The 19993-nt window shown below is 41.0% G+C and overlaps 1 protein-coding gene across 22 annotated transcripts in view; it reads left to right on the top strand.

Annotated features, from left to right (window-relative positions):
- The window catches only part of dock7 (dedicator of cytokinesis 7), an 87220-nt gene that overhangs the window by 34547 nt on the left and 32680 nt on the right, over positions 1 to 19993 (top strand). For 14 of the 22 annotated variants that reach the window (XR_007439287.1, XR_007439286.1, XM_049479719.1 and 11 more), the window contains exons 15-23: positions 2934 to 3051; positions 3721 to 3791; positions 5661 to 5799; positions 5902 to 6003; positions 6555 to 6641; positions 6760 to 6991; positions 8511 to 8675; positions 8760 to 8929; positions 12105 to 12197. Coding sequence is in view for 20 of the 22 variants with exons in the window: in XM_049479719.1 (XP_049335676.1) it covers positions 2934 to 3051; positions 3721 to 3791; positions 5661 to 5799; positions 5902 to 6003; positions 6555 to 6641; positions 6760 to 6991; positions 8511 to 8675; positions 8760 to 8929; positions 12105 to 12197 (1177 nt within the window). In the remaining 2 variants the exon portion in view is untranslated. The remainder of the gene's footprint in view (positions 1 to 2933; positions 3052 to 3720; positions 3792 to 5660; positions 5800 to 5901; positions 6004 to 6554; positions 6642 to 6759; positions 6992 to 8510; positions 8676 to 8759; positions 8930 to 12104; positions 12198 to 19993) is intronic. The other 8 variants (XM_049479726.1, XM_049479725.1, XM_049479722.1 and 5 more) reach the window with 1 other exon arrangement.

Genomic DNA, 19993 nt, shown 5'->3' with positions numbered 1-19993 from the left:
TTAGATATAATAATCATGTGCTTATTAAGGTTGTACTAGGGGAGATGTACAAAGTCAGTGTTACAGGAGTTTGTGTTGCTGACAACTTGATAAGCATCGTGATAAAGAAAAGAGCACGATTAATGATAAATATAGAGATATTTCAGGCCTTCTTTTAGTGAACTATTATTAGCACAGAGATTCAGCATTCTTTTTTTAAAGCTACAGATTAATAAGAGCGTGAGATACTGAATGTAAGCTAGTGGAAAAAGAGATAAATGCATTAAACTAAGAGAAAACAGTAAGTGCATGAGAGAGGCGTGCTCTCTGATCGTGGTTTGACCCTGCAGTTCTCTGGAGAATGAGCTCCACGTCATTGTGGTGTTTACGGCATGTCACCCCAGCTTTCCTTAGCTATAAAGTTCTACATGCTCAGCGCTGAAACCTCCTACAAAGCCTCTTTAAACCACAGAATCTATTTAATCCACCACTAAACTTAATCACCGACTGGTAGCCACTGTCGATTTTCAGTTTCCTCTTCTTATGTGTATTTTGAAGTCTTTGCAAGGAATAATTTGCACAAAACATTTTAAACATTAAATATTTTGGCACATCTATCATGGTAGTTTGCACTTGAGCATAGATAATGGGTGTGAGCTGCAGATATAAGTATGCTAACCATAAGGTTTACAGTGTATAACGTCACAAACACTTTTATTTTATTGCATTTAAATGTCTAAATGAAGAGCATGCCAGTACTTGGTATAGGGTAGTAAGTAATGCTACTTCATTAGGAAATAATTTACTTCACACTTGATTATTAAAAAGGTAAGGAAAAACACTACAAATGCTAATTTTAGTGACTGATTAAATAACAAACTACTTTAAGTACATTAGAAATAAATGTTTAAATCTCCAATTTATTAGAACTATATTCAGCTAAAATATGTGATTGAATACAAAATGTTAGATTTTTATTGATTGTAAAATCAAAGAGCCCATAGATTTAGAATTTCTCTTATTCTTTTCTCTTCACTTATGGCTTCGGTATAATATATTGCACCATAACAGCTGCAATTTATTTGTATGTGACACTTTAACACCTCTGGCGGTGCTTTTAAGTTTACCTTGTTTGTTGCTGAAATATCAACCATTTTTATAGCTTGTTCCAGTTTGTAGCAGCATTGAAGTGCATAATATCATAAAGATCCAAGCCACCCGTTTCATGTGACTAAACTGGTTTTATATTATGTTTTATTACATTATATGTACCTTAAATTCAGTGTTTTAAATTATTTTTAACTTTTTCAGCTGTGTAGAGTAATCTTAACTTTATTGAAACTGAAAAAACATGACTTTATTGAGTGAACAAAAAAGTGTTAAACAAACCAGAATATATTCTATATTTCAGGTTCTTCAAAGTAGGCACCTCTTGTTGATATAATCTTGATTTATTTGCAGTGTTAAAGCACTTTGCAAGATGGTTTGGACTTTTGGACCAATTGAGGAAGTTAAAGCAGGCAACAGTCAAATAATCAATTAGAAAAGAAGAAAAAATTCTGGCCTTCAGCCGAAATTCAAATCCAATTTGCATCCACATGCACAGCTGTATGGCCACAATCACTTACACTTATGACTGTATCTACTGTAACTGTAGATTAACTCTTACTTAGTTATGCTCATTCTGCTGCAAGTCAGATTCTGCCAGGGAGGCAGAACTTATCGAACAGCCAAAATTATACAAACCACTCCATGTAAAGTAAAAGGAGACGCAGCTTGATGTAGGAAAGTTGAATATTATATAAGAACAATTCAATTTCAATTGGAAAATGAAATCTGCATCCCCATAAAAGTTGTCAGCAAAGGGAAGCATGAAGTGCTGCACTGACTTTAGACATGATATAACACAGTGGATCAACACCAGCAGATGACAGGTCTCTCCTAAGCATCACTGATTGGTGAAAACTTTACACTAGACCTCAAGCAGTTTGGATTGTGTGTCTCTCCACTCTTCCTCCAGACTCTTTCCAAATGAAATGTAAAATTTACTGATGGTCAGTGATGGTTTGGGGAGTCATGTCATCTGCTGGTGGTGGTCCACTGTGTTAAGTCAGGTCTAAAGTCAGTGCAGTTTTTTCCCGGAAAATCTCACAGCTCTTCATGCTTCCCTCTGCTGACAACATTTATGGAGGTGCAGGTTTTATTTTTCAGCAGGACTTGGCACACTGCCAAAAGTACCAATTAGTCTTAAATAATTAGCAATAATAAATTAATTAACGCTTAAAATAGATGACTATGTGTAATACATCTATGTTTTATATGAGTTTCACATTTTGACGTGAATTACTGAAATAAAGAAACTTTTTAGTGATATTTAATTTTTTTGAGATGCGTCTATATACTATGCTCGGATTCATGTTTTAACAAGAGAAGAAATAGACTTTTTATTGATTATATAAAATTAAAAACACAAATAAAAATGTGTGACTATTGCTGCCAAGAATAAAACAGACACCCATCTAAAGCTATGAACGGCTAGTGAGTAAGTCAGACTTCCAACAAGCTCCTGGTTCTCCAGCTCTCATTTCAAACTCTTAACTATTTAATAATCCAGAGATGAAACATACCTAACTCATCTGGCCAGGTCAAGTCCCCTGAATGAATTCATAAAGGCACAGATCTGGCATCCCCGTGACCTTCACAGGCCTAAAGGAAAAACCTTATTTATGGTGTTCTATTTACTGTGCTTGACGGCTCCAAGCGCTTTCAGCACTGAGAGTCATATAACATGAGTGTTTGCTGTCAGATGGCCAAAAAAAAAATGCTGTAAACTGGTTTAACTTTAATCATTTTGCTCAAACAGGAAAAAACGCATAGACCTGCGAGCAGAATTTGTACTAAAATGTAGAATTATTAATTAACATTTCTGTTTTTCCCCTCCTTGTGTCGGTCAGGAACCTGCTGTATGTGAACCCACAGAGCCTGAATTTCGCCAACCGCCAAGGCTCTGCCCGCAACATCACGGTGAAGGTGCAGTTTATGAATGGGGAGGACCCCAGCAATGCCATGCCTGTAAGTTATAATGCTCACACCCTGTACATGTTGTTGGCATTGGGTCTGCACAATATCTGTGGACTGTGCAGTGCAATATAACTCAAAAACTCAAAATATAAACATATACAACATCTCTCACAGATTAATCTGGACCATAAGAGATTTAAGATTTACATTAAGATATGTTCACCACGCAATGCAGTAAAACATCTAATTAAGCATCTTACAGTAATATTTTTTTGTGGACAATATATTATCTAGCAAAAAATTACAATAAATGATATTGCCATTTTATGATTATTTAATGCTTTTATGATATAATGATAATATAATTGCAAAGTAATTCAGGTACATGTGTATGTGTATGTAAGCAAAAACGATTGAAGTTATGTCTATATTGTACAATAGGACATCAATTTTGTGACAGGCATATGTTTAATATTATGATGTCAGTATAAATTAAATGAATATGAAATGGTATATTGTCCAGAGTTGCATGTAGACAGTTGCTCATGCACAAATTTTTTTTTTGTTTGTTTGTTTTTAATACAAGACCGGGTATAAGCACATTATATGCTCTAATAATTCTATGGTATTTAAAACTCTGAGGTTGCAGTATTACTGTATGTAAATGTAATTTGACAAATTGCAAAAATACTTACCAGCCTTTTCTTCAATGTTCTTCAGGTGATCTTTGGAAAATCCAGTTGTGCAGAGTTTGCAAAAGAGGCGTACACTGCTGTGGTCTATCATAACCGGTGAGTTCAGCTCCATGGTGATATTTACTCCAAATTTCCAGCATCTTCTTCTTATGAAATTATGGTTGCTGCATCCAGGTTATTTCATTTACATATACACCTAAGTGATCTCTTAAGTTTTCTTTTATTCAGAGCAAGTATTTCTCCCATCTCTGTGTTAATTTAGTGACTCTCACAGCTGATCTCATTGGGTTTTTAAACTTTGCCACCTCAGCTGATGTTAAAGTCTGGAGGCCAGTGGAAGTTGTGACACAAAGTAAATGTTTCAAACTCCATCAGCCTACTGCGCACTGATTACACTTTTCCCTCTAGGAACGTTTTTCCTCTGGAGTGAAGATTTTTCATTTTGCAGTGTGTGGAAAAACTGTTGAACTCACACTGCTTCAAGTTTTGTACAATGAAGCATTATCTATGCTAGATTTCTAGCATTGAGATCAGAAGGACAATGTTATGGATAACTGTTGCAGAGCTTTCAGACTTCAAATAATGCAAAGAGAACAGGTTCCTATTATAAAGTTTTAAGAGTTAATAAATCATTATTTAGTTTAATAACCCTGGTTTTTATTCACACAGTTTTAATGCATCTTTGCATGTTCTCCTCCACCAGTCTTACACACTGCTTTTGCCACTCCTGGTGCAAAAAATCAAGTAGTTCAGCTTGGTTTGATGGTTGTGATCATCAATCTTCCTCTTGATTATAGTCTAGGTTTTCAATTTGCTCAAATCAAGTCAAGAGTTTTAACGGGTCTCTTATTATTTTTTCCAGAGCTGTATATGAACAAAGTGAATAATTTAGGACATAACTCAAATTCCTGTCTAGAAAAAGCAAAGCATGATTGTAATGCCATTTTATTGTCTTAACCCCCAAAAAACTGCAACTTTTATTTACAATTACTAAATTGTATTTTCAAACTGAGCAAGAAAAGTAACATTTACAGCCATACATTGAACTTAGTTGGACAAATTACATATTTTAACAAAATGATAGGGCTGGTCATTTCAGCCAATTTAATTTTAGATGTTTAACATAATCGTTTCAGCTAACTTTTAATGCAGCAGCACAAAAGAGACATGTTTTTAAGGGAAATACAAAATAAAGTTTCTAAATAGAACACTACAGTCGTACCCTTTAATTTTTTTTTTTTTTCTACATAAACATGAACATACTTGAATCCTGTTGATATCAGTATAATGTTAACAGGGTTTAAGCACTGCCTCGATCAGCCAATTGTCAATGAATTTCTCTTAAGACATGCTGGTTAGTCGAGAACTAAGCCAGTTGAGAATGAGCCCTGCATGCAGAAGTATGCTTTTGCCAGCTGCATTAGCCTTGGGTATTCATTTAATTTAACTTTCTACAAGTACAAGGAATCTGTGATGTTTTGTAGTGCCCTCTAGTGGAGCAATATAATGAAATGTATTCTATATGTTTATTTTATTTGGCAATTACTCTATTTAGATAAATGTACACACAACTACACATCTAACCTGTTAAATGTGTCTTAAATAATGCACACACATTTGAAATGAGTGTAGAATTTGAGTATGTATAGTATATCATAAATATACTATTTAATCAATATTTTTAAATTCACATATTAAAAAAGAATCTGGAACATACTGCCATACTGTCTGTATCTGCATTAAAAGTATTTGATAAAACATTAGCTTACAATTCCCATAGTAATAGTAATTTCACAGAAATGCCATTTAGCTGGGGTACAGGAGTCCTGCTTTATCTCCTTTGTGTAAAAAGCTGACTACAGACAAACATTTACTCATATCTTTGTTTCTGTAGATCAGTAGAGATGCTTTTAGTTCATTTTTTAACTTCTCTTGCTGTTTTGCCTGTGTTTTGTGTATTGCCAGGTCCCCGGATTTTCATGACGAAGTTAAAATTAAGTTACCAGCTTCTCTGACTGACCATCACCACATACTCTTCACCTTCTACCACGTCAGCTGCCAACAGAAACAAAACACTCCTTTGGAAACTCCAGTCGGATACACGGTACACATCTCCAAAACACCCCTGATTTTGTTTATTCGGAAGTGAAATTTCAAGAACATTTTTGTTTGACATCTTGCTCTTGCGTCTTGCATCTCTTTGCAGTGGATTCCTATGTTGCAGAATGGACGTCTGAGAACCGGACACTTCTGCTTACCTGTGTCTCTGGAAAAACCACCCCAGTCCTACTCTGTTCTCTCTCCTGATGTAAGATCCTAGAAGATTTTCCTAAAGAACTGATCTTAGTCCAGTCTGTTGGGTGTGAACTCGCTATTCTGCCTGCAAAACTGCACTGTTGAGCTTAGTTAGTGTTAGTGTTAGTGGTGTTTGCTAGCTATGCTGAGACACAGTGTACTGAGCTAAGCAATTAACTCTTGAGAGGGGTATCCAGTTTGAGGTGTACTTAATACAATACAAAGCTGAGTGGTCCTTTCTCTAATTGTCATGATATTAGCTATTAGTCTATTTTTTGTATGTCATTCAGAAATACATCTGAACTTCAGAAATTCACAGATGCTCAAAATTATAGCAGGACTTTACATCTGCTATATCAATGATCTGAACGGATAAAATCATTGTACTGAAAAATTGTAAAAAAAAAAAAAAAAAAAAAAATCACTACAGTTGTGGATTGTTATTCAGTTTTACACCACTAAGACAAATACAAATCACAAGGAGAGCTACGCACATGTACTGTATACAAACACAGTGTAATGATGACGCACTTCTTTGTTTAATTTTTGTCCTTTTTTTTTTAGGTTCCTCTACCTGGTATGAAGTGGGTGGATAACCACAGAGGAGTATTCAATGTTGAAGTCGTATCAGTATCCACCATTCACACACAGGTAGCTTAACTATATAGTACTCAGACTCATTAAAATATGTTTTATTTCTTGCATTTCTGGCACATTTAAAGTGTGAGGAAAACAGATATGCTGAACCTGGTCTTTGTCCCACCCTCAGGACCAGTATCTGGATAAGTTCTTTGCGTTGGTGCACGCTTTGGATGAACACATGTTCCCAGTGAGGATTGGAGACATGCGGATCATGGAGAACAATCTGGAGGCGGAGCTGAAAGCGAGCATTGCAGCACTGAGCTCCTCTCAGCTGGAGCCAGTGGTTCGCTTCCTTCACTTGCTGCTGGACAAGTTGGTGCTGCTGGTGGTGCGGCCTCCCGTCATCGCAGGACAGATTGGTACCAGCTTACCCTATGCTGTTCACACTTATCACTATCAATATCTGTATATATAAAACCTGGTTCAGCCAACATGCTCATGTGGGGCTCACATGGGTGGATTGTGGGCTCTGAGCGGGTTTATACATGTGTTGTAACTGAGACCCAGCTGGGCAACAATCCTTAATCTCACAAGGGTGTAGGGATGTCCCCGATCTGATTATGTGATCAGAAGTCAGTGCCAATCACATTTTTTTTCAAAGGATCGGAATCAGGTGGAAAAGATCTGGATCACTGATTTATCAAAAATATAATGTTAACTTTTTACTCCACAAGTTCACTGTAGACTAATCCCTCATATCACCAAAGTTGGTCTGTGTGTGTGTTCGTAACCGCTCACATTCTCTCTCTCTCTCTCTCTCTCTCTCTCTCTCTTTCTCTCTCTCTCTCTCTCTCTCTCTCTCTCTCTCTCTCTCTCTCTCTCTCTCTCTTTCTCTCTTTCTCTTTCTCTCTTTCATGGTATGTGTGCACTGGCACTTTTCTGCGACGCATGTCGCCGTGCAGGATCTCTCTGCTTGCCACGTGTGGGCGTGTCTGTGACGTTTTTGAATTCAAATGAAGCCACAGAAGTAAACAATCAATAAGTTTAAAATTTTACATGTTTAGTAAACCTCACTTTAATTGAAAGTTCTGTAAATCCATATTCCGTCATTTTCAGCTTCTCTTCTGTGATTGAAAGGCACGTCTGTGTGTGAAATCGCAGCCTGCTCTTCCCTGATTGGCTGGACGCAGTGCGGCAGCTGGATTTATTTGAATAAAGTTGAGCTCTGCTGAACCTCGACGGAGGGCGGGGCTTTGTTTAACTCAACGCAACCCAGCATTCCCCGCGTCATGCAGCGACATTCTCCATTAAAATGAATAGGATGCTTCATGGCTTAAGTGCCAGTGGACACGTACCGTCACACTCATACAGACAAACAAACACACTCACTCACACACACACACACACACACACACTCACACTGTTTCCTCTTTCTAATGTGAAATTTGAAGAAAAGCTAGACTACTGTTTATTTCCTCCATTAAAGCTTACAGTTAAAATTAATATCTTAGCAAATTACAATATTATTATTTGAAAAGCTTTAAAACTACCCTATTATAATACGGTAAAATATGCCAGACCTAAACCACACTATACTAATATTACTGTCTCCCTCCCAAAAGAAACCCCAGAACTACCAGCATTCAAAAAAATATTAATCATGATCTTAATTTTGATTAATCACAGAATTTTTATTACGTGACATTTTCGGGATCAGGTCCCGCTATGAGCAGATACTCAAATTCAAATGATACATTCAAAAAATGTAATCAGGACATCCTTTCTTGCATGGGTCCCATCTAGGACCCAGGTTCTATGTACAACTCTTTAAGAGTTTCCAGTTGGGCTCCCTATACAAGCCTCACATGAGCATATTATCTGAGGTGCAATATTGCCTTTAATCACCTTGCCTTATTTTAAATCTTTTTTTATTTCCAGTAAATCTCAGTCAGGCCTCTTTTGAGGCGATGGCTTCCATAGTGAACCGTCTGCATAAGTATCTGGACACCAGTCAAGATATGCACGGCCGGAACAGCCTCCTTTCATCATACATCCATTATGTCTTCCGTCTGCCCAACATGGACCCAAATTCACCTTCTCCAGGTAAGAACTTCTCTATTGATACTGAATAAGCAAAGCAGGAAGTAGTATTTCCCACATAAGAAAGCACTAATATTTTTTTAACAGGTCCCGGAGGCTTAGGTGGTTCGGTGCATTATGCCACTATGGCCCGATCCGCTGTCAGACCTGCCAGCCTCAACCTCAACCGCTCCCGTAGCCTTAGCAACAGTAACCCAGACATCTCTGGCACACCCACTTCACCCGACGATGAAGTGCGCTCCATTATCGGCAGTAAGGTAGGAATGCTTAATGCCCACATTTGGACCCAACATTATTAGAAATTAGACAGTTTTCCTTGTGTTTTCCTGTAGCTGACCTTGTCGCTTGTCGTTGATATTGTCGCTGTCCAAGCAAAACCATGTATCTCCAAAATAAAATATTTAGCAGTAGTCAATTTTGGACAAATTCTGTTGGTCGATTCATCATGAAATGTTCATTGGTTTGTTTAAATCTTCATAAAAATAAATAAATGATATACAGCACCTGTCAAACGTTTGTAGACACATTCTTATTAACTTAAGTTTCTTTCTTTTTATGTTTTCATTGTAAATTTAATATTAAAGAAACAAATAAAGAAAAACACTAAATGAGAAAGTATTTCCAAACTTTTGACTGGTATTGTATATGTGGATTTATATATAGCTCTGGGGAAAAATAAGAGACCACTTAAAAATGATGACTTTCTTTGATTTTACCAAATTCCAAAAAAAAAAAAAAAAAACCTCTGGAATATGATCAAGAGGATGGATGATCACAACCATCAAACCAAGCTGAACTGCTTAAATTTTTGCACCAAGAGTAGCTAAAAGTTATTCAAAAGAAGAGTGTAAGACTGGTGGAGGAGAACATGCCAAGATTAAAAACTGTGATTAAAATCCAGGGTTATTCCATCAAATATTAATTTCTGAACTCTTCCAACTTTGTTTTCTTTGCATTATTTAGGATCTGAAAGCTCTATTTTGTTATTTCAGTCATTTCTAATTTTCTGCAAATAAATGCTCTAAATGACTAAATTTTTATTTGGAATTTTGGATAAATGTTGTCTGTAGTTTATAGAATAAAACAACAATGTTAATTTTACTCAAACATATACCTATAAACGCAGTCAAGTCAAACCTGTTACTTAGATATGTTATCGTATATATTATATATTTTTAGAACACATATAACATAGTTTACTCATGTCTTCAGTTAGATTACCTACGTTTTTCATTACCACTCACATCAATTTATTATTATTATTTTTTTTTTTACAGAGATTTAGAGGTTTCATTTGGTTGTAGCATTACGAGCCATAGCTCAATCCAGCTGTGTTTTATGGGCTGCTGTAGCTGGCCTTATTAATAAGTACACTCGGGAAGCTGTGACTCCTCTTAAATCTTTGTTGATAATGAATCACTGCTTGCAGTATCGTTAGAGAAGCCCGTAGTACTGAAGTCTCATAGTACTGAATGAACTGCCAGCATTTCTCAATACTATTACATTTAAAGTGTATAGCTCATTGGTAGGACAAACATCAGCTGGAACATCTTATCTATATTAACCCCTGTGACATCAACCTACGAAAACATCGCATCCTATTTACTGCACTGCAGTTGATGTCAGAGATTGACTCATTGTAAGGCAGCCAGTCAGATGCAATGTTTTTTTTTTTTTTTTACATACAGCAGCCTGTTTATAATCAGAATGTTTATTAGAAAACAGTCTGTTTATGTGTGGTCAGCTAATGGATTGGCAGAAAATAATATGAGCAGTAGCAATCTTGCTACTTTTATTCGAGTAGGTCTTTATTACTTAAACCAGAACTAAATGGAGGAGGCACATGATGCTTGTGTTGAACGGTTATTACTTTAATAATTTACTTTAGACAGGAATTAATATTTATCTGTTTACTTACACTTTTTATTGAAGCAGTGTTTACCAATTACAGTGCATCTGGTTCAGTAGGGCTGGGCGATATGACTAAAATCTTGATACGTTTAAAATAAATGGTTATATATGATGAGAAAATACAATTTTAACAAGATCTAATGCTAAGGTATCAGTTTTTTTCATGACACCAAGAACAGGATGGAAAATAAAATATATATATATATATATTTTTTTTTTTTACACAAATATATTATGTGACAAAACTGACAGAGTGACAGAACCTGGTGAGGCCTCTTTTCAAGCTGGTGAGTGTGGAATATGGAGCTACACTAGGGTTTTTCTCAATTAAAACTCTCAGTTAAACTCTGTAAATCAGCACATTATAAAAGTCTAGTTTACAAAGCATCAAAACTACCCTGGGATACCATAATAATACAGTAAATCTATCTTCAGATATTATCATACAATAAAACTACGCTGATATATTATAATACAGTGAAACTACCCTGATCCATGATTTAGTCACAGGATATTGTTGTGATTAATACAATTAGTTTTAAGAGATTGGCACCAACAATACAAATCTAAGTTTTTCCAACATCTATTTGTTTATTTCCATTTAAATACCCATTATCAAAAGCTTAGTCTTAAGGATGAAAAATGTGATTAATCATAGAATTCTATTGTGATTATTTATTTATTTATTTTTTTATCAAATGGACAAATGGAATAAACATAAGACAGTTGCACTATTAGTGATATATCACTGACTTAGTAAACAGCACTGGTTTATGCTGTTTAAGATGACAAAATAAAGTCGTAATGCTGCTCCTTTAATTGCAATTTTTCTACAACATAATTTACATAAGATTGTACTCTGATACGTGTAATTTGTCAAGAAAATCACGCCAGTGCCACACAAACGACCCATGTACATTTTTTTTTTAATTACATAGCACACACATACTGTTTTAGCAGACACTATATTCTTATAAGGTCTTTTTTTAATATTGTATAAAATAGTTTTGAGTAAATCAATGTTTATATCACCCAGCCCTAAGATACAGTAGAAAGTTTTGCACTGTATATAGATATGATATAGATATTTGTATTTTTTATGCATTTTATGTGATGTGTGATTTGACTTGTCCTGCTATAAAAAATACAGGGATCTTTTTTAAAATGTTTGTTTTTGCTGACTTGTATCTTGTGATTTTGAATGCTTTCCTATGATAATGAAATTGCTATGACCTAAATAATATGCATCCATTGAATGAAATACTAAATCTGTGATTCTGTTTAATATGTGAACTTTTATTGCAAACAAATTAACATTCTAATTTTCCTACTCTCTGAATAAGCTCCATGTCCGGTGTTTGAAATGACGACTTGTTTTGAACTAAATGACTTTTATCCCCTCTTGCTTACCCGTGGCATTGATCTGTAACTTTTGACTTGTCGCTGTTCCATGCTTGCTTGCTCCTGCCTGTGACCTTGTGACCCTGTGACCCTTTCGCTTCCCTCCCCCTTGGCTCGCAGGGCTTAGATCGCTCCAACTCCTGGGTTCACACCATGGGCTGCAAGAGCGCCCCCTGGGGGACCAGCCCTGGCTCAGCGTCTGATGCTATGCAGGTCATTTAACCAAAAAAATCCAAACTCCTTTTAAAAGCAGCAAAGCACCTCACACACCCTGCCCAGCACCACTTAAAACTACAGTACCCACAATCCCTGTTTTTTGGATCCCGTGTCTTCATTCAGCAACTCCCTTTGTTCACAGTTTGCATTAAGGTCTGTGACATGTATGTAAAGCCCAGTTAGACCCTCAACCACTAGCCTGTTATAGACAGTGCTGAGTCTCAGAGTGTTCAGATGGTGTACTTTATGCACTTAATCTGGCATTTCTTCAGTTTTAATAGTTTTAAAGTTAAGATATTGGACTCTTTGGTCTTTGTTCTCCGCGGGTGGGTAACATCAATCAATTGATCAACCTTTATTTCCACTCGGTAAATACATTGAGGGAAACCCTCATTTTCAATGTAGCCGAGCTTACATCAAATTAAAGGTAAAAGAAGTTATAAAAAATAATGGGAAGAAATAAATGAAATAAAAAGGTAAAAGGCCAAAAGTAAAAGCAGTAACAAAACAATTAAAAGAATGAAATAAATTAAGTAAATAAAATAAAAGGGCTAAAAGGTAAAACATAAAATTAGATAAATAAAATAAAAAGGATTAAAAAATTATTAAAATAATTAACAAGGTAAAAGAAAACTCAAGTAAAACAAATGTGGGTCACTAGTCACTTGCACTTAACCACTGCTAGGCATCCGTTAGCTGATTTCTTAGCTAAAAAATAGTCATGACTTGTTATTTAGAACCAGTAAAAAGTTAAATTCAATGTTTTTTTCACTATTTAAAAGAAATCTGCATTGTTTGTTTAATATCAAAGTCATCCAAACTGTGAAGAAAAACATATGGAATTATTTAGTCAACAAAAAAGTGTTAAACAAACCAGAATCTAATATATTTTGGGTTTTTCAAAGTAGCACCTCTTGCATAGATGACAGCTTTTCACATCTTGTCATTTTTTCAGTCAGATTTATGAGGTAGTTACCTCGAATGGGAGCTCTTAATGTGTTTGAGAGCATCAGTTTTAAAATTGTAAAGAGGTAAAGTTGGTATATAGTGAATAGACCTATTTGAGTAATGTTCTAATCCATATTATGGCAAGAACTACCGGTACTCAACTAAATAAAAAACAGTAATGACAGAAAATTGAAGGTCAGTCAGTCTGAAAAATTGCAAAAACCGTGACCGTGTCCTTAAGTGCAGTCACGAAGCCCATCAAAAACATTATGATGAAACTGGCCCTCATCAGGTCCGCCTCAGGAAAGGATGACCAAGAGTTCCCTCTGTTGCACTGGATAAGTTCAGTTACCAGCAAGTTAACGCTAGTTACGAATGTAACTGTGGTTCTATGAATGCTGGATGACCGCCAGAGGGCGGCTTAGCCTAGTGGATATTCCCTTGGGCACAGCAATGGACCGAGCAATTATACCAAAAAAAGCATGTGACCCACCCCTACAAGGGGCCGTCACACCCACCTATCTTCCTCGGAACAACTTCTCGCGCAACCCGCGGACTGACCGAGTGACGACAGACTCTGGCGGTCATCCAGCATTCATAGAACCACAGTTACATTCGTAACTAGCGTTCTATTTCATGCCTCCTGACCGCCAGAGGGCGGCTTAGCCTAGTGGATGACGCATACCAACTTTGTCACGAGGGCAGCACATCCAATGGCAGATTCTTGGCTGAGAGCACGGATGAGGCCAGATCCATTTGCGCAGCCACATTCAGCCGGTAGAACCTCGAAAAAGTGCAAGGAGACGACCAGGTCGCGGCTGAGCACACCTCTGACAGGGGAACACCCCGAAGTACCGCCCAGGATGTGGAAACTGCACGAGTGGAGTGGCATGTCACAGATGCAGGTAATGTGATACCAGCTGCATCATACGCCATCCTGATGACTCTTACCACCCAGTGTGAGAGACCCTGTTTAGAGAGCGGCCCACCCACTGTGCGGCCACCAAAACACACAAAAAGTTGATCAGTGGAACGAAGAGGTTCCGTCGCTGAAACATATTGCCTGAGTGCACGAACAGGGCACAGAACTGAAGGCTGATCCACAAGCTCGTCCTGAAACGCAGACAGAGCAATAGACTGGTTAACAAAAGATGATTCCAGAACCTTTGGCAGAAACACAGGATTAGGCCACAATGTGACACCGGAACAATCAGGCCACCAACGTAAACAAGCAGCACCAACTGAAAGTGCATGCAGCTCACTGACACGTCTTGCTGAGGCAACAGCTAAGAGAAAGGCAGTTTTGAGTGAAATCCATTTAACACCCGCTTGTGATAGAGGTTCAAAGGGAGCACACTTTAAGAGGCTTAAAACACAAAGTAAATCCCACTGAGGGCAGCGCGGGGTCCTGACAGGCCTGAGGCGCCTAGCACCCTTAAGAAAGCCACAGATCAGTTTGTGAGAACCTAAGGATGATCCATTAATGTCCACATGACGGGCCGATATGGCAGCGACATAAACTTTCAATGTGGAAGGTGCCCTACCCGCATCAAACAGATGCTGGAGGAAATCCAGCACTACAGGAATATCACAGTGCACAGGAGAAACCCTGAACTTAGTGCACCAATCAGAAAACAGCTTCCAACGGTTACCATATAAGAGACGGGTAGACTGAGCTCTGGCATTCTCCACAGTGTATTTCACAGAGGCAGAACAAGCCATTAAAACATCAGGGGGCCCAGAGGCCACACCCAGAGCTGGAGGCGTTCCGGACACGGGTGCCACAGTCGCCCCCCCATCTGTGAGAGAAGGTCCCTCCTCACAGGAAGTGGCCAGGGCTCGCTGCTGAGTAGGCAGTGAAGCAGAGGAAACCAGGGTCTGGCAGGCCACTGTGGAGCTACCAGCAGGACACTGTGTCTGCACTGTTGAATTCGGAGCAGGACGCTCAAAAGAAGCGGAATTGGGGGAAAGGCATATAAAAGGCAGCGTGGCCATTCGTGTGCCAACGCGTCTGTCCCCATCGCTCTCTCTTCGTCCATGCGAGAGAACCATCGCGGGCAGTGTGTGGTGGTCGCACTCGCAAAAAGATCGACCGCAGCCATGGCATAACGATCCCATATTTGACGCACCACATCCGGGTGTAAGCACCACTCGCCCGGGTCCAACCTCTGCCTTGAGAGAAAATCCGCAGTCAGATTGAGGGTCCCAGCAAGATGAATCGCCCGCAGCGATGCCAGCCTGTGATTTGCCCAGGTGAGGATGCTGCGTGCCAGACGCAGAGCAGGCAGGGAACGAGTACAACCTTGGTGGTTTATGTTGTAAACAACTGTCATATTGTCTGAACGAACAAGAACATGACGACCCTGGAGTTGTGGCAGAAAATGCTGGAGTGCCAAATAAACCGCTCTCAGCTCGAGGAGGTTTATGTGGTCCTGGGCTCGGTGAAAACTCCAAGAACCCTGCACAGCGCTGCGTTGCCATACAGCACCCCAACCCGTGAGAGATGCGTCGGTGGTGATTATCTCCCGACGTGATGCCACGACCCCCAGCGGTACCCCCGCCATGAGAAAAGAGCGGCGCCTCCACGGGGCGAGAGCCTCCTCGCACCCCTGATCGATCAGCACCAGCCTGTGTTTGTGACGGATCGGATCGAGCCCCAAATGATTCATCCAGATCTGAAACGGTCGCAGTTCCAGCAAACCGAGCGGCAAAATGCACACAGCCGCTGTGAACATTCCCAGCAGACGTAACAGGTGACTGTAGCGGACGCAGCGGCCCACGTGAACTCTGGAGAGTAATCCCAGAATACTCACCACACGCTGTGTCGTCAGAGATGCTTTCATTGCTCGCAAGTCTAAGTTCATGCCTATGAACTGAACCGACTGACTCGGGCAGAGGGAGCTTTTCTCCAGGTTGATGGAAAGCCCCAGCCCTGCTACGTGAGATCGCAACACTTTGAGATCTGCCATCGCTCGCTCCCGCGAGAGTGAACAGATCAGCCAGTCGTCCAGGTACGGCAAGATCTTCATTCCAGCGCGAGTCAGCGGAGATAACGCCGCCGCCATGCATCTGGTAAAGACCCTCGGAGCTAGCGAAAGCCCGAACGGAAGAACCCGGTACTGATAAGTTCGGTTCTGAAAGGCAAAGCGGAGAAAACGCCTGTGTACAGCTGCTATGGGAATGTGGAAATATGCGTCCTTTAAATCCAGAGTGGTGAACCACTCGTTTGGCTGAATCACCTGGAGCACATCCACGGGACGAATCATTTTGAAAGTGAATCGTTTGAGGTGTCGGTTCAACCCCCTCAAATCCAGAATCGGGCGGAAGCCGCCGTCTTTTTTCGGCACTAGAAAATATTTGGAGCAGTGTCCCTGAAAAAACACGGGACATTTCACCTCCTCTATGGCACGTTTTGCAATAAGAGCACATATTTCCTCCTGAAGAGTGTTTACATGAACTGAACTTTTTACACGTGTCTGAATCAAACGTGCGACTCGCGGGGGTCGACTCCTGAACTGGAGCCGATACCCGTAACTCAGGGTCGAAAGAACCCAGCGATCCGTGGAAGCTACGGACCACGCAGCCAGCTGAGAGTCCGTGAAAACACCCACTGGCTGCCCCTGCTTGTCAGCGCGAAGCGCGCGGTCCTTTCGTTCCAGCGGGGGGGCGCCGAGGGGGAGCTGGAGGGCGGCGAAAGTGTCCAGAGATCCGAGGGGGAGATCGCCTATTCGCCTGAGTTGGCATACGCCTGATCTGATCAGAGCGAGCCTGTGGAAGAACTGAACGCGGGCGTGTAAACACACGCTCAGAGCGGTGTGATTTCGGCTGCTGCTGTCGCGTCTCGGTCATACGAGCTCGGCGCTCCAAAGCCTCTGTGGCCGCCGGTCCGAATAACTGGCCGGGCATTAACGGGAGATCCCGGAGCGCGGTTCTGCACGCATCAGACAACGGCGCTTGAGAAAGCCACAAATGACGGCGTAATCTCACAAGGCTAGCCATAAGACTGCCTAACTCCTGTGTCAGGAATCCCATTCCATGTAGAACAGTCTGCAGAGCACCTCTAAAGGCAGAAGGCATATCTACCAGCTGAGGTGAAGACTCCATTTCCAAAAGGAGATGAGAAATAGTATTATCCAGCCGGCCAATGCGCGCTGCGTGATTGTATGCTTTAGCGATACCTTCATCAGTGCGTCTGCATGCCTTGCTTGGGCATCGGACATCAGAACGCAGCGCTTCGTCAGGAGAAACAACCAGGGAGGCGACCGAAGGCTCCACTGGAGGGATACGATCCAGTCCGTACTGAGCCGCGTCGGACATGTTCCAAAACGACCGAGCCAGGGAAGAAGGTCGAGATCGCGAAGCTGTAGCCAAAAAGGCTGACTGGAGCTCTCCCACAAATGCGCTGCAAGGAGGAATGAGAGCGGGGCTATCCGCCGCGGTTAGCTTAAAGTAAGCACTGGAGCTGGGATTAGGCTGTGCTGGAGCGGAGCCAAGCCGAGCCAGAGTAGCGCGAACCATAGTTGGGAGGGGAGAAGTGTCCTCCAACGCACTTCCATCATCCACAACCGAGCCGGAGCCGAGAGGAGAGCCCGCTGCAGAGAGGGGCGATCGTGGGAGGGAAACAGCCCGTACAGTGTAGTCAGCAGCATTGCCTGAAGTAAAGAGGCTATCCGTGGCTGCAGTGGAGAGTAAATCATCATCATCCTCCACGGGCTCGGAGTCGGCGGTCTCAGCGCCGAGCTGGAGGGCAGCGGGCAGCTGGTGACTCTGAAGCTGAGTAACAAGAGCTTCCAAGCGGTCCAGGCGTGAACGTAGAGCACCTGCCTTCCTTTTTGGTGCTGGCTCGTCCGCAGGTCGCGAAGAAGAGCGCTTAGTTCCTGCTTTCACCATCGAGGAACCCGAGGAGGAGAGCATGGCGTCGTCGTTAATAAGGACGGACGCAAGCCGGTGTTGGCGTGAGGCGAAGGGAATTGTCGCACAATGCACGCAAGGGTCAGACAGAGCTTCACGGAGGTGAGAGACCCCGAGGCAGGAGGGGCACAGGGTGTGCGGGTCGTCTGGCTGCAGCGGCGCGAAGCACGCTCGACAGGCAATAGGCTCCATAGCAGGCGGTGCACACAGAGGATCCACGGCGGACGGGAGTAATACGCACGCGGTTATTGGACCAGCGATGCAGTAGGCCGTGGCGAGCGAGTGCAGGTAAGGTGCACTAACACTCAGCGAACCCGGGCAAGCGGGGTCACCGCAATACTCACCGCCCGGGCCACGCTAGTTCTCAGGAGTGAAAACGAGTAAATCCGAAATCCAGTAGAATCCAGTAAATCCAATAACGAAACAGCTCGTGAGGGCAGAAATTCTGCAGCTCCGTGAGCTGTGAACGGTCCAAGCGCGAGAGGAAAAAGAGGAAGATAGGTGGGTGTGACGGCCCCTTGTAGGGGTGGGTCACATGCTTTTTTTGGTATAATTGCTCGGTCCATTGCTGTGCCCAAGGGAATATCCACTAGGCTAAGCCGCCCTCTGGCGGTCAGGAGGCATGAAATAGAACCACAAGTTAACAGCACTTCAGATAAGAGCCACCTAAATCTTTTACATAGTATTTTGGTTTGTTTAACACTTTTATCCCTCCTACTACCCTCAAATTTATTTTTCTAGGGCAATATGAACTCAGAAATGTAAACATCCATAAAATGATTATAATTAAATTTAAATAAGCATGTTAGCAAAGTTTATTCCATAATTACTTTGTTTTTTTGATGAATTATCAGTGCTTCTGGCTTTATTATAATATAAGGGTGGTGTTGTAGCCGGCTGGACTGTGGTTAGGTTATCGTAGCTTGCTTTAGCTCAGCATTAACTTAGCCTAGCCTGGCTGGTTAGCGTTCTGGCTGTCAGACGGCATTAGCCGAGCGATTTTCTTTCCCTTTTTTCCACAAAAGACAGCCAGCGCTGCGGGCGAGCGTGCCGTGGTTGAGCGCTAGCCTGTGCTAAGCTAACGCTGCCGCTGATGCCGTTGATGATTCTAAGCTGTCCTGTGTATATACGCCGTTACTCGGCAAACTGTAATTAATACCTGACTGTATTCATGGAGCACTACTGAATTGTAGCTTGCTTTACCATGCAACCCAACCACCACCTGCCGCACTGAAAATCAGTATTAATCTGATGTGCTTCCACAACAGTTCTCGTGGAAAGCACTGTTCGAGCTGTTTTATACCAGAGGAGGTTCAGTAATGTCATTTGTAATTGATTGGACCGGCTGATGCGTAAAGGCTACGTGTAATTTGCTCAAATTAACACAGAAAGCTCTGTTTGAAAGGTCATAGCCTGGAAGCTCCTGCCAGCATTATGCAATAGTCTCCACTCTCAGTAACGACGTGGCAATGTCTATTAGCGAGTGTTGTTATTACATTAGCGGGAGATGAATTGGGAGAAGATTGCTATTACTTGAGGGAGCTCTGGGTTCAGGCAGTTACAGAAGCTAATTCACTTTGCAGTTATTCATTTCAGATGGTATAAACTACTGTATTAAGTGCTGATACACTCCTACTAAAATTAAGATCGTGTAATGATTTGGCAATAATATGTGGATTTAATCAGTAGTAGTATCCGTGCCTCCCTAGGGCTGGACGATAGGGCCACAATTTATATCACACTGTGTGTTTATTTCGTCCGATATTAGTATAAAAAATCAATAATTAGTATAAAAAAAACAAGTAAAAATCCCACAGCGGATGTCCGTACCTACAAACATCTAAAAGTCATATAATGTGCCTTGTAATGAACGTTAGTCAGTGACAGATGCTGTGAATAATCTATATTAAAATATCTTTAATGTTATTGAAATA

The sequence above is a fragment of the Astyanax mexicanus genome, chromosome 5 (genome assembly GCF_023375975.1).
Source record: "Astyanax mexicanus isolate ESR-SI-001 chromosome 5, AstMex3_surface, whole genome shotgun sequence".
NCBI classification, from domain to species: Eukaryota; Metazoa; Chordata; class Actinopteri; order Characiformes; family Acestrorhamphidae; genus Astyanax; species Astyanax mexicanus.
Note: the sequence above shows the minus strand (reverse complement) of the source record. Positions and strands in the feature narration are given on the sequence as shown.